Source organism: Patagioenas fasciata, chromosome 19, assembly GCF_037038585.1.
Source record: "Patagioenas fasciata isolate bPatFas1 chromosome 19, bPatFas1.hap1, whole genome shotgun sequence".
Classification (NCBI taxonomy): domain Eukaryota; kingdom Metazoa; phylum Chordata; class Aves; order Columbiformes; family Columbidae; genus Patagioenas; species Patagioenas fasciata.
In genome coordinates, this window is record NC_092538.1 from 3,074,052 (window position 1) to 3,088,093 (window position 14,042).

General features: G+C 50.3%; 1 protein-coding gene across 1 annotated transcript; it reads left to right on the plus strand.

Moving 5' to 3' along the window:
* Window positions 1-1,227: 1,227 nt before the first annotated feature.
* LOC136110209 (F-box/WD repeat-containing protein 10-like) lies at window positions 1,228-11,391 on the plus strand. The gene is made up of 11 exons (XM_065853442.2): window positions 1,228-1,435; window positions 1,537-1,664; window positions 2,655-2,771; window positions 3,280-3,407; window positions 4,314-4,514; window positions 5,465-5,586; window positions 5,933-6,081; window positions 7,010-7,152; window positions 7,850-8,008; window positions 8,991-9,184; window positions 10,395-11,391. Exons 1-11 carry the CDS (start codon window positions 1,291-1,293, stop codon window positions 11,249-11,251), a joined length of 2,343 nt encoding a protein of 780 aa, XP_065709514.1. The 5' UTR covers window positions 1,228-1,290; the 3' UTR covers window positions 11,252-11,391.
* The last annotated feature ends 2,651 nt before the right edge of the window (window positions 11,392-14,042 follow it).

Below are 14,042 nucleotides of genomic sequence, written 5' to 3' on the forward strand. Positions count from 1 at the left end.
GGCTGAGGGGAGTCCCTGGGGAGGTACGAGTTCATCCTGGCCTTTGCAGGCTGTTCTGCAGAACTTGATCTTCTTTTCAAAAGGTTTTTTCTAATAATCTAATTAATCCCCCTACCTTCTTCCAAATGATAGATGAACAGGTCTTTAATCTTAATCTACATGCATTTTTGAATCATTAGATGGCTAAGGAAGTGTGGTTTGCTGGTTGTTGTTTTGGAGTGTGTGTGGTGTTTGGCTGTTTTACCCCTCTCTTCTCTCCCACTTCCCTGAGGTCTTTTTACAGCCCCTCTGCTTCACTTTCCAGCTGCCTTGTGCTCCGGGGGCTCTGTGCCCCCTGCCCCGCCGCGGGTTCCCGTGCTCGGCACGGAACGCCGGGCGCTGGCGGGCGGGCGCGGCTGTCGGCAGAACACGGGCGGCGCTCGGAGGTTTCCGTTAAGCGGTTGCCTCCTGGCAACGGGACGCGGCGGGGGCATCGGGGCGGGTGAGCGGGCCCGGGGCCGGTGGGCGCGGGTGGAGCCGGGGACAAAGGGGTTTGTCTGAACCTGGGCCTGGGGGCACCGCTTGATGCTTCATGTGCTGCTTGGAGGGGACCGAAACCTCGCACCGAGGGCAACCAGGCCGGCGCGGTTCGGTGTTCTGGGTGCGGATGCCGTGCTGGTTTTCCCTGTAGTGTTTTTGAGGGTTAAGGGTGTAGGAAAAGCAAATGCTGCTTTGCTGGGGCTTGTGCTGGATTCCCCTGAGCTGCGAAAATCCTCTTGATTTCTCCCAGCTGAGGCTTAAAGTGGCTGAATTTAACACAAACTGCAAGCAACTGTGCCCAGGCAGGAAGATGTCGCCTGTCAGCAGCCTGGGTGGCTGTCAGCAGAGCCCCTCCCTGCAGGGCCGGCGGTGGGGAGGAGCAGCACACAGCCCTCCCTCCTCTGGGGAGGGAGCTTTTGTTTGCAGACTAGAACTGGGATTCCGGGCTGTTCGGGAGCCCCTGCCTGCTCCTCGGGACAAAGGGGAGTGGGAAGAGTTGTCATCCCACACACCTCTGCCCCCCAGCCTTGCTGGCTTGAATTGTCCTGCAAGACACTGAGTGTCCAGTGTTTTCCTTTCACCAGTACAATACTGAAGGGTTTAAGGAAAATCAACCAGCTCTTGCGGTGCACTGCTAACAACAGCATCATTAATAGCCACTGAAGCTCAAGTGCTTACAAAACTGTCAATTCCTCTGTTTCCTAGGTGGTCACCCACCAGCAGTGAGCTGCTGGCCCCACGGCATCAAGTGCCTACCCCGGGAGGGTCCTGATGCAGAGGAGAACTCGCCTGCTGTGCCCCTTAACTGGTCGAGATGAGGCTGTGGGTCCTGCCGCCCACCGGTCACCCTCTAATGTCTTTGGGTACAAGAACTTAATTAGCTGCCTGCCATCTCACCTGTCCCTGTACATCTTTGGTAAAGCTGCCCTCGTTTTTCCAAGTGTGGTTTCCCCCGAGGGCCATGGATGGCCTGTAGTGTGGATCTTGGTTGACCATTCTGTCCTTTTAATTCCTCAGGACTTTTGGATGAAAAATCCCTCGAAGCATGTGCGTCTGTGAATAGATTCTGGGCTCATCTGGTTGAAGAAGTCAATAAGGAACGTGAATGTCAAAAAATAATCCAGGAGAGTATCCTATATTTGCAGGTATGATGTCTGGGCTTCTGCCATGATGATGTGCTTTAAAAAGAGGGTTTTTCTGCTACTGCCCAAACCCTTAGATGGAAATGCTTTTACTAGAGGCCACCTCCCACCTTTGTCCTGTTCTTCCATCTGCAGAGTTAAGCCAGGTTAGATGTTCATACTATCACCAGTAAGCACAACGTAAGAGCCTTTACTGACCTTCAGGGAGCCTGCGACTCTAAAAATGGATCAAAACACTCTTGTAACAAAGAAAACAGGGTTTGGTCAGGAATGCAAATGCTGTATTTCCAGGAGCTGGTGACAATTTGGCAGACCTGCAACAGCTCCCTGAGCTTTATTTGCTCCACCAAGGAAGATGGAAAGATGAGATGACTTTGTGAGAAGTCACAGCTGGCGGTTGGGACACAGTAAAGCAGAACTGCTAGGAAATGCCTGTCCTGCTTAGGACAGACTTGCCATAGAGCAAGCTAAGTGTAAAGGTAAATCCCCAAAGAGAGAAAGTAGGAGATCTTTGTGTGCTTTGATTTGTGAAGAGAGCATTGAAATCTCAGCTCTGTGCCAGCATTTAAAGGCTGTTTCATGTCAGGCTTTGCGCATTACATATGAAACTTAGATATTGCTGAAGATGTTTTGAGAGCCTCTCATCTCAGTGGGTTTGGATTCTGAACCAAGTGAGCGCTCACCAGAGATGAGATGCACTTTCAAACTTTTTTCTGTTGAAATGGAAAAGTTTTGGAGGCTCTTAGAAGCTCAAGACTGGATTTTGGAGGAAAAAAAGAAAGGGCAATGATTTTTCACAACAAGTCAAGTCATATAGCAACAAGGTGGTAAATGCAAGTCAGGTCTCTTAAGGAACAGTAAACCAGTGTGTGCAGTTCAGATTTGCGTGTGGCTTCAGCGTCCCATGGAGATGCTGGAGCACCACCCGTGAGCAGCGTCCTCTGTGTGCTCGGGCTCTGCGGTGACTGTGGTGCCTCTGCCGGTTCATTCCAGGGGTTGTGCCCCAGAAGAGCAGTTCCAACCTATGCCAAAAGAGTCGATGTGACAGTTCCAGTGTTAAACGAAGAGGGGGATGTCATTGAAGGCCATGACTGTGAAAGTAAACCGCAGGTATGTTGAAAGGTGTTTGCCTTCCATGGATCCTGCATTTCAGCATTTGAGGAAGAAGGAGGACACATCTTGGAAGATGTGACAGTGAATTTGGAGTTGCTTTGCTCTTCTGGTTTGTACCGTCGTGAGCAACTCCTAAGGACCAGAGCTTGCTCAGCACCTTCTGTCACGAGCAGGAGCCTGCATCCCTAAATCCTGCCTTGTCCTAATGCATCTCGCAGGCATAGCCTTGGGGCCAGGGCTGCGAGCAGGGTCGGGCAGCATCCCGAGGGCACAGCATTTTCCCCAGAAATCAAGGGTGCAGATGTCAGGCCTTGCATTTTTGCCAAGGAACAACCCTTGTTTCTGCACCAAACAGGAAGCTCCTGCACTCTGGGTGTTCTTTACCAACACATTCTGTCTCTGGTCTCATCACTATAGTAGGGACCAAGCCTTGATGTTTAATACTGTGGAATAATGCTACCTTCCTCCCTCCATGAGTTACTTTTCCCTATTTCTCTTTGGACAGAGAGGAGAAAGACGGGAGGAGAAAGACAATCTGCAGAAAGCCTATAGCGATCTGAAAACCGACACAATCCAACTAGAAGAGAGAAATGTCTTCTGTGGCTCCTACAGTGTTCGTGTCCTCATGGACCAGTGAGTAGATTGCCTGGCTGCTCTCTGCACTAACCCTGTAGGGCCCAACAGCAGCTCCTGCAAACCCGTTCTGTTCCCTGCGGTCCTTCTGTGGGAATGTGTGGCTGGAGGGGAGAGTCCCTCAGCATCAGTGTTGAAAAATCCTCAGTGTCAAATCCAGTTTTTAATAAAGATAGCAGGGGAATTTTAAAAGGCTTAAGGGTTGGTGATCCCCAGTGTATCACAAAGGATACAGAGCACTCTCCCTGTTTTAGAATTACAGAATTGCGTTGATTGGAAAAGACCCTCAAGATCATGGAGTCCAGCCATTAAACCCACCCCTGGCACTGCCCCATGTCCCTGAGAACCTCATGTCCGTCTGTCCAGCCCTCCAGGGATGGTGACTCCAGCACTGCCCTGGGCAGCCTGTTCCAATGCCCCACAGCCCTTTGGGGAAGAAATTGTTCCCCACATCCAACCTCAACCTCCCCTGGTGCAACTTGAGGCCGTTTCCTCTGCTCCTGGCGCTTGTTCCTGGGGAGCAGAGCCCGACCCCCCTGGCTCCAAGCTCCTTTCAGGCAGTTCAGAGATCAGAAGGTCTCCCCTCAGCTCCTGTTCTCCAGCTGAACCCCCCAGGTCCCTCAGCCGCTCCCATCACACTTGTGCTCCAGCCCCTCACCAGCTCTGTTCCCTTCTCTCAACTCACTCCAGCACCTATTGAGCTTATTCTCCAGATACAACCTTAAATATGCAGAATTAGGGACCTTGGCTGTGGTGCCCTGCAAAGGATTCACCCATTTAAGTGTGTTGTGTGTCAGGTTGCTCAGTGAAGACCATTAAGCATCAGAGAAATCCCTGTCACAACCTTAGACATGTTGTACCTTGTCACCTGGCTAAAGCTCATCTCAGTCGCTGTTTCTTATCCAGATCAGACCAGAGCAGAATAATCCACTACAGTGGTGGTGACCTGGTAGCCGTTGGCTCTGCAAGCCGAAAAGTGCGGTTCCTTGGCATGCCGGGGACGAAAGAAGTGCCGCCTCTGCTCTCTGGTAGTGCTGGGAGCAAAGCTCTGCTCCTCGATGAGAACAAAGGCTTGGTCCTCAGCACAGGCTTTGATCTCAGCATCAGGTGAGCAGCACAGGGACCGTGCCACGGGATTACCAGCCTCTTGGAATATCCAGGAAAACATTCATCTTTAGTCCTTCCAGCCCATCTTCGGAATCTTCCTTCCCTCACTTTCGTTATAGTAACGAGGAAAGGACAGTAGATAAGGAAACAACCCCCACTCACATAGGACAGCTTCTCTTTTCCGGTTTCACCTGGTGACGCACAGGTCTTCCTAAAGTGCCTCAAAACACCAGATGTTTCCCAAAGGCACTTGCTGTGAGATTCTGGCCTTGCTAAGGTCAGCACTGAGTTCAGCAAGGCTGGGTTTATCTGTGACAGTTTGGCTGAGCAGGTTTAACAGCCTGGTACCCGCTGCACAGCTGCTCCTTTGCAGACACTGCCCCCTCAGACAAGGAGATGCTCAGCTCTTCCGTGTTATTCATCTCTACATCTCGAGAGTATCACAAGGAGGGGTAAAAGCTGAACAGCAGGCTGTCTGGCTCTGGCACAGCAATACCAGAAATTCATGAAAGGCAGCACTTAAAAAGGGAAAGAGTTTACAGTGACTCAGGCTCTGACCCCCCTGCTCTTCCCTGCTCCAAAATGTTTGTCTGAACAGGTGCTGGTGTTCTCCGAGGCCAACAGGAATCACATTGACACCAGCCACTAAAGAAACAATTTTATCTGCAAAGCTCTACATTTTAAGGTTAATTGGAGGTAGCTGTGCCTAAGGTGGAATCTAGACATGTGTTTCCAGGTAGTCTGCAGGTAGAACAAATGGTATTGGCAAAAAATTACTACTAATCCTGACTTGATCATTCCAAATACTCTGACACCTTAGTGGAATGACTCCTGGCTTTAGCCTAGTGTGTAGAGGAGGAACGCTGGGCCTGTTAAGTAGGAAATAATAAAATGAATAAGCCATCAATTAAGTTAATCGCTGTATTCCTGTTTTGGTTGGTCCTTTGTAGGTGCTGGAATATCTACAGTGGTGCTTGTGTGAAAGTCTTCGATGGTCACCGTGGGACAGTCACCTGCTTGGATTTACACGAAGAGCAGCTCGTGTCGGGAGCCAGGGATGGGATGGTAAAAGGTGAGACCAGGAGCTTCCAGACAAAGGCCGGGAGTAGCGAGATGGGCAGAGTGCTGGAGGTGTGACGGGTGACACGGGCAGCGTCTGAATAGAGCAAGGGCATCGATTGGAGGGTGGAGTTTAGCATCCCATTTCGATTCCAGAGCAGCCGAAGCTGTGGCCACGTGCACATGCAAGGTCTCTGTGTCACTGCATAAATTCTCGTTACTTCTGCTTTTATTCACTTTTAAAGGTTTTGTGGCTCTAAGGCCACACCAGCTCTCGGGGAAAATGGTATCAGCTTGCAGCTTTGCCAGAGGTTTCTTTACTATTAATTTGTGACCTTTCTCCCCCTTGCTCCCAACAGTGTGGAATCTGAGGAGTGGGCGATGTCTCCAGACCCTGCAGCACAGCAGCGCTGTCTGGGTGGTCAGAACCGACGGTGCCCGCGTTGTCAGCGGGTGCGAGCGAGGGCTGGTCAGAGTCTGGGCTGCGGATACGGGCGCTCTGATCAAAGTGAGTTTCTTCTTAGGTGGATCGTTTTGTGCTAAATGTTTAAAAATCTGTGCTAGTTTATCACAGCCTTTGGTTCCTGTCAAAAATTTTCTGAAGAAAAAAAAAAAGCCCCAAACCAAAGGCAGCCTAAACTGGTAAAAGAAACCACAGATTTATTTGTAAGCAAATAATATAAAACTTGTTTGCAAACAACTGTCAATTTTAATGCAGGGTTTGATGTGCTGTGCCTGACCCCTTCATTCCTGTAGAAACGTTCACCTCTGCTCCTGCAGGAACATTCAGACCCTGGGAAGAGGTTGGGGTCTGACCAACAGCTCTTGGGGTTGGGTCTCACCTGTCAGCCTAAAATATGAAACCTTCACAACTGGTAGCAGTTGATGCAGCTGAAGCAGCTGGATGGCTGCTCTGCATTTTAAAGGTTGAGGCTGCAGACTGCTAATTACCTTAGCAGGTGTCCAGAATCAGTGTTAGTCCACATTTGAGAGGAGTGAAGCTCTTTCTGTCTGCAAATTGACAGCAATCTAGCTGCAAATTGAGAGCATCTCAGATGCAGGATTTCCCAGCTCCAGCTGAGCTACATTTGCGGTTGTCCCTTTCATTACAGTCAGGGCCATTGGGTCTCTTCTCTCCTGGGTGAGTATTCAATGGATGATAAAGGTCTTGGTGTGGTGACATCTATTGAGCACATAAATAAAGATGGAAAATTAATGTTAATTCCACACCAGCAGCTCATTATCAGCAGCGAGCCCGAAATATTTCTGGTGACTATAAACCCAACAGTTATCCACAGAGTATATTGGTACATTAGAATAATACCTGATAAAACTACAATATAGTACATGAGGCTGGTATTGGGAATGCCATAAGATACCTTGGCGTATTTACATCTAGATTACTGAGGGTTACACCTATTTCTTTTACTTTGCAGACATTAGAGGAGCACCAAGGCCCAGTGAAGTGCTTGTCCTTTGACCAGTGGCACCTTGTCACAGGCAGCACCGATGGGAGCGCCCTGGGATGGAGCATGTTGGGAAAGCTGAGCAGATGCCTCGTAGCTTTCCACCACCCAAAGTAGGAATCGGATGCGTTTCGAGTTGTATTCAGCAATCTACTAAGTCTGTAAAGAAAACATCTTCCTTATAGAAACACAGAATGCCTCAATTATCAAGCTTAGTATCTGAAATATCCCCACATTCAACAGTCTTCATCTTTAAAAGTGTCAGGCACTATGTGATCATAACCAGTGTTTGTCAGTTAAGACCTATAACAACCTCAAATGCAAATATTGCAACCACTTGTTCAGGAACAGGGATGGCAGGGCATAGTCTAATAATCCAAGGATCATAACCTGTATGCAAGAGGGTGTCATGCTACCTGGTCAAGAGAAGACACGGTCTATGTCAGAGGTGGCCAAGTTATATGCTGAACCCTGCCAACTGTGTACTATGTTATTTTCTAATCCTCATTACAACTGTACCATCAGATTATTTTCTTTTACTTTCCTGGACATAAAAATGCAATTCAAAACACGGCAGATGGCCACAGCCACAGTGGCTGCTCTGAGGATGCGCTGGGTTGGTTGGTTTGGGCAGGGAGGGATTATGAAGGACTTCGCTACCAGGCCTTTGAAATATCTCCATGAGCTTCTTTATTCAGGCTGTTGATGGAGGCAGAGCTCTGCATCTCCTCCAGGACAAAAGAGGGAGCTGATCGCGTCTCCTCGGGAAAGCACGGTGGATGTCCCAGCGCTGCCGTGTTGTGTTTCCAGGGAAGTCGTGTCTCTGCAGCTCCTCTATCTCCGGGTCATCAGCGGCTGCGCTGACGGGAACATCCGTATATTTAACTACCTGACTGGGACCTGCCTGAAAGTGCTGACGGCCGATACCAGCGGGGGCCCCATCTCTTCTGTCCATGTGTCAGAAAACAGGTTGGTGAGGGCAGCTGTCGTCTCTGAACTAAACTAGGTAGATAACTTGGTAATTGAAGGAATTAAGCATTTTTCCTTCTCACAAATAAGCTTTAAAGGGCTCTACTGCTTGTTGACTGCTTTAATAACTTGGTTTTGTTAGCAGTGGCTAAAAATAGATTTGCTTACTCCATCCAGCAATTGACAATTTCCCGTTTCTATCCAACTTAAGACACACAGAGGAACTGGCTGCCCGGGCAAGCGGTGGAGTCCCCATCCCCGAAGGTATTTTAAAGATGTGGCACCTCAGGCCGTGGCTCAGCGGTGGACTCGGCAGTGCCGAGTTTATGGTCGACTTCATGATCTTACTGGTTTTTTCCAGCTTAAAAGATTCTATGGACCAACTGTAAAGTTGAATTGAGCACCCAAATTTCTTAGCAGGTTGGGGACTCGAGCCAAGGCCTGACAAAGCCTCTACCTGTTCCCTGCCTTACTGCCTCTTTGTAAAAGCCAGCAGTGGAAAGTTCTCCCAGGTGTCCTCACATCTGCACCTCTGAAGTGAAGGTGGTTCCCAGCTTCTGCATAAGCAATGGCTAAAATGCTGGTGTTTTGGTCACAGCTCTGAACCACAGCAAAATATGGGCTGCTATGAAGAAAACTCCATCCCAGCCAGGCCCGCTCCACCCCTCCAATTTACATTAAATGTCCCTCATAATATGGTGTCTCCAGTTTCTTTTGGCATTGCACTGATCTAGCTCACTCTACTGCTGCAAGTTTTCATCCTAATCATCTTACAACTAAATTTATTATAGAGCTGAATGAAAAGAGCCCCACAGAGCTCACACAGAGGTTGGGTTACAATGTGCAGCACCACCGATGGGGTTAATTGTTCCTGCTCCCTTAAACAAGTGCAGGTCATCTCAGAGCTGTTGAAGTGTCTGCAGGCACTAAGCCCTGGGTTAATGGTATTGGTGCTTTCACAGCTTTTCCTTCCCTCCTTCAGGATGGTGATAAATTCTCCAGCCGTAGTGCTGGTGTTCCAGTTTGAGGACGTCAGCTGGGACTACACCTTGGATGCTGCCCGAGAGGTGGCGGGGAAGACCAACCAGCAGCAGGCGACTTGGAGCAGAACCGCGGTTCCCAGCTGGCGAAGGCTGTACCACGACCGGATGCGCCGCCTGGCTCTGGAACCAGAAGGTGCTGGCGGCTCCTGTTTTCAACCTGGGTCCGCTGCCGGTCACTGAAAGGCTGGGGAACACCTCAAAACATTACAAACGGCCTCTGCAACACGCTGGCGTTTCCTAAAATGAATTTGAAATAATTGCAAGTATATGGCTGCCTTCATCTTAATCAATATACAGACTCTGTGCTTTTCAAAAGTGCGGTCTGGGAGGTGTGCTGTTGGTTTCAATGGTTCCGTCACTTGTAGGCTTTTGTAAAACTTTTGTGCCTTTTTAGAAAGGTTTGGTATAAATTGGAGACATTTGTCCAGACAGTGTGTGCACATCCGCAGGCGTCGCAAGAAGAGCCAGAGGGCACGGGTGTGCTGCAAAGAGCGAGCTTCATTTTAGTTCCCTCTCTACCGGGGGATCTCCGAAGCCTCACGGGAGCTCCCAGCAGAGGTGACACCGGCAGGGACGCAGGCGCTGGTCAGTTCAGCCCTGCTGGGAGCTCTGAGCTGCTGAGCTCACCTGTGCTTCGAGGCTTCAGGCAGGCGCAGCCTCCTGCTCTTTCTCACACCAGAGCAGGAATCTCAGCCATAGTGATGAGGTGCCTGGAGTTTCTCACAGGCCTATGGTATCTAACACAGAGGTTCTGCTCGCCAAGCACACAAGGTCAGTAAAACAATGAGTGTGATGTGTGTGCGTTTTTACAGACAGGTGCAAGTCACTTGAGCGTATTTACATTTAACTAAGCTCCTCGCCAAATCTTCCGCTATATCCCCATACAGACAGGCACTGTCGTTTTTCCAGCTCAGTAACAGAGAAATCAGTATTATTCACATTATTACAGCTGGTGTGCAGGGAAACAGGCTGCTGGTTCAGTTCTGATTTATTAGAAAATACTCCAGAAAGCCACAGGACACCTGCGTTTGGGATCTGCCATCCGTGGGAAATGCAATTGGACATGAGCAGGCACCTTTTAAATCGTAACACAGTGATTTTTTTTAATCAGCAGTTATTTAATGCAGGACGTATCACAGATCTTCCAGCTCCACAGTCAAACTGTGTATTGCAGGGAAACTGAGAAAGTTTTCATGCTTTTAAGGCCACCGGGTGTTGACCTCACTGATGTGGCTCTACTTGGTAAGGGACGCACAGTTTGTAGAAACAGGAAACAAATAGGAGTGCAATGATGATCAGAAAAACTATTTTTGACTCCTGCTGTGTTGTATTTTTGGGAACAGGTAGCAGACTCCAACATGGCCCTTCTGTCAATGTACCTGCGCATCTTGACAAGGCAGAATCCACTTGGCAATTTGGAAAGAGAAGAGGTGAAAGTGGTCCCATGTCCGTTGACAAGTTCCTCTTAACGCTCAACACGCTGCAGAATGCCCGCAAGGCAGCCGCCCTCAGGTACCCCGTTCATCGCCACGCAGAAGTCAGGGAAGTCTGTGAAAGTGAGCAACACCACCCTGAAAAGGTACAAATACACAAACCCTCCCTGCAACGCAAAAACGATCAGGCAGCCCAGCTCCAACGTGCGAAATTGCACAGTGATTCTCTGACCCCAAGGGTAATCTCTGTGCCCTTTGAAACCAAAATGCTGCAGCTCAAGCTGAAAAACTCTTTGCATGGCCCCACTGTGAAGTCCTCCATCCCTGCTCCCTCTGTTGTGCGGCTCAAGACTTGCTCTGGGTTGCTGAAGGAAAAGAAAGCTCCTGCTGAAGTCATTCCTCCCCCTGGAGATGGGGTTCAGGTTGTTGATCCCGTTACAGCTGCTGCTGAGAGGACCAAACCAACGCATGCGACCATTGCACAAACGGGAAACAAAGAGGTTTCCAGGAGAAAAATCTCTTTTTGCACGAGTGCTGCAGACCCTTCCCAGCCTAACGGTGGGTTCAGGCTTCTGACGGAAAAATGGAAGGAGCGGTGCGAGGCAGCTGTTGCAGCTCAGTGTAAGGCAGAGCAGCAGCTCACGGAAGAACGGGAGCGAGCGCGCAGGAAAGCCTGGCTACGGAAAGCGAAAGGCCTGCCTGTGGACTCTTTCACTGGGGAGGGGAAGATACCCGCTCCTGAGCTGGGCTTTAATACATTTATCTGAGCTGATCCCTCAGTCCAACAACCAACCGTTATCTGAGGGTTCTGGCGTCCAGCTGCCACGACCCCTGTAGTTTCTAAGTATAAAAGACGTCTCCCCTGTATGTTTTTTACTGAAGAGATATTCTTGGTGTATTCAGCTATTTCCCAAGGCAGTGAGTGGACTGAGTCCTGTCCTGGATTTATCCTGCTAGACCTGCTGGTAATACAGACACTAATAAAGCTCGACATGTCTCCAAGGTGTCTCAATGATAATAATAAATCTTATTGGAGATTGGGTGGATTGATTAGAGTTTATAAGCTGAAGAAGTGTGGACCGAGCCTAGGGGGTGGTGATCAGTGTCGCAAAGTCTACGTGGAGGCCGGTAACTAGTGGTGTAGCACACAGGGCAGTCCTGGGTCTGATTTTGTCTGACATGTTTGTTATAACGATGTGGATGAGGGGGTGCTGTAAGCAGCAGTTTCACTCTGGGAAACTCCCCTTACAGTAGAGTGGTGGTGATTTTTGATTCATTTATTTGAGCGTCATCTTCAACTTCCAAACCCTGTGATTAAGTCAGGCCTCACAGTGAAAAATAATGATAGTTGTCCCTCAAAGAAAAAAATGAACGGGTAATTAAAACTAAGGGTCCATGTAGAACCGTGAAGGTGTGGGAGCAGGACTGTTGTAGATCTGGGGATGAGCAAGGCTGAGAGGTTGGGTATTTGCCTCACTGCAGCACATCCGTGGTGTGCTACAGGGATTATGGTGTCTGAGGTGGCTTTGCTGACTTCAGTTTTAGAACAGGAAGCAGCAAGGATTTCACACTTGGCCACAGAATGGCACTTTCTGAAAAGCAATCGGGCTCAATCCCAGCACAGCCTTTGGCACAGCCCCTGGGGAAAAATCTAATAAAGGGAACCTGCTGGAAAAACATCACAGAAAGACTGATGACTTTTCAGTTGTGCTGAATTGAGAAGGATTAGTGTTGTCTTCCTATTTGTAGCCAACAAATCAGCATCTCCCCGTGGGTGTGGATGCTCGGGCACTTCTAAGATGCTGCAGCCAACAGAAACAGCAAGAAATGAGTGAAAAGGCAGCGCTGGAGCCAGTCCTGCCCTCGGCTGTAGCTCAGCGCACGATGCGAAGCTGGGACCTGGGCATCTGAGATGCCTTGGAAGGGAATTAACATATGGGAAGATGTCATACATGGTATGTGAAATCACTTATGAAGGTAACTATAAGGAGCTTGTTTTACTATCTTTGCAATTAATTTCTGAATTAAATTGACCTTTCCGTGCACCCAGTCCGTGGGTGAGCAGAGGTGACAGAGGGACACTGATGTGTGCAGGGCATGATGCGGCCACACACACGGAGATGAAACCGGAGAGCTGGCAAGAGAGTTTTGGTGGAGTTCTACTGTAAACAGGTGCCACTTGTGTTGTACTTGTGTCATCCATAAAGTGTAGATGATATAACCCTGATTCAATAATGATAGAATCATTTCAAGATTGAGTCAAACCATAACCCACCCCTGGCACTGCCACATGTCCTGAGAACCTCATCTCTGCATCATTCAAACCCTTCCAGGACTGGTGACTCCAGCACTGCCCGTCAGCATGGGGACGGTCACGTCCTACTGCTGTCTGCTCCCGGAGAGGGCTGGCGGAGCAGGTGGCTCTGCAGGGCCAGGACCAGGCAGGGGGATGTGGCAGATGGGACCTCCCGCTACCTTCCGGGCCGTGGCCAGAGCCTGGGCATCCTCCTGCACGGCCTCACACAGGCAGGGGAGCTGCTCCCTGTTCCCACGGAGCTTTTCTTGTTCCCTCTGTGGTCCAACGCTCGCCACCCCACCGGCCACCTTCATGCTCCCACATCCCCACCTAAAAGCACCACCCATGCTCAAAGCCTTGGAGACAGCCCCAAGGTCTGGAGAGAACTCATGGGCTGGGTACTGCTGGGACATGGAGAGACAGGCAAGGATGGTCAGAAATCCCAACAGGCAGGGGCAGGGACAGTCGCCGGGGGACGCGTCCCCGCTATGCTCTCCTACCATCATCGCTGCTCCTACCGTCTCTCTCCGCAAAGGAAACCATCACGTTCCGAGGATCGCTCGACATGGGGCCACCGCCATTCTTCTCACTTGGGACGGGCCATCAGGAGGAGCCTGGTGCGGGTCCCCAAAGACCCCAGCAGGGATGGACACCCCACGTACCTTGCTGCTCTCGTCCAGGATCTTGCACTCAGGGGGCAGGTGGGCTGCCCACTGCTCCAGGTACTGCAACTTCTGGACCAGACACTGGAGCTTCTCCTCCAGCCCCCAGGACAGGGGAGAATCATCCTGGAGACAGAACCACCTTGGTGGGCAAAATGAGCCACTTGGGGTGATGGTGGCTGCGCCAAGTGTCACCGCGCTGTGTCACTGCACCACCCAGCGCTGGGGGGCTACCTGCCCACCCAGGCGCCTTTGTCCCTTCCTCTGCTCCCTGTGCAGCAGAGTGGCCCGTGAGAGCTCGGGCAGGATGTGCTCCCATGTCCCCCCAGGATGGGACCCTGCCCCACGGTCTCACAGTGAAGAGAGCCTGGAAAGAGGCTTTGCTGTCATCTGCTCTGGGTCGCCCATGGCGTGGCTGGGCTGGGACAAGCACCAGCCGCCTCCTTCCCCAGGGCAGCTGGAGCTGGTCACATCGTTGTGCAGGTTTTGGCAGTCGTTCTCCTTGCTGGTGTTCTCCAGATGACCTGAATCCCAGAGCACGAAATCTTTCCCATTGATATTTGTCCTAAACAGACACGGGTGTCAGAGCCGGCGAGCTCC

Excerpts from the sequence above, each read along its gene's own strand:
- LOC136110209 (XM_065853442.2), top strand. The coding sequence starts at position 1,291 with ATGCAGAGGAGAACTCGCCTGCTGTGCCCCTTAACTGGTCGAGATGAG. Across the intron at positions 7,153-7,849 it reads GTAGCTTTCCACCACCCAAA|GGAAGTCGTGTCTCTGCAGC; the intron begins GTAGGAATCGGA and ends TTGTGTTTCCAG. Across the intron at positions 8,009-8,990 it reads GTCCATGTGTCAGAAAACAG|GATGGTGATAAATTCTCCAG; the intron begins GTTGGTGAGGGC and ends TCCCTCCTTCAG.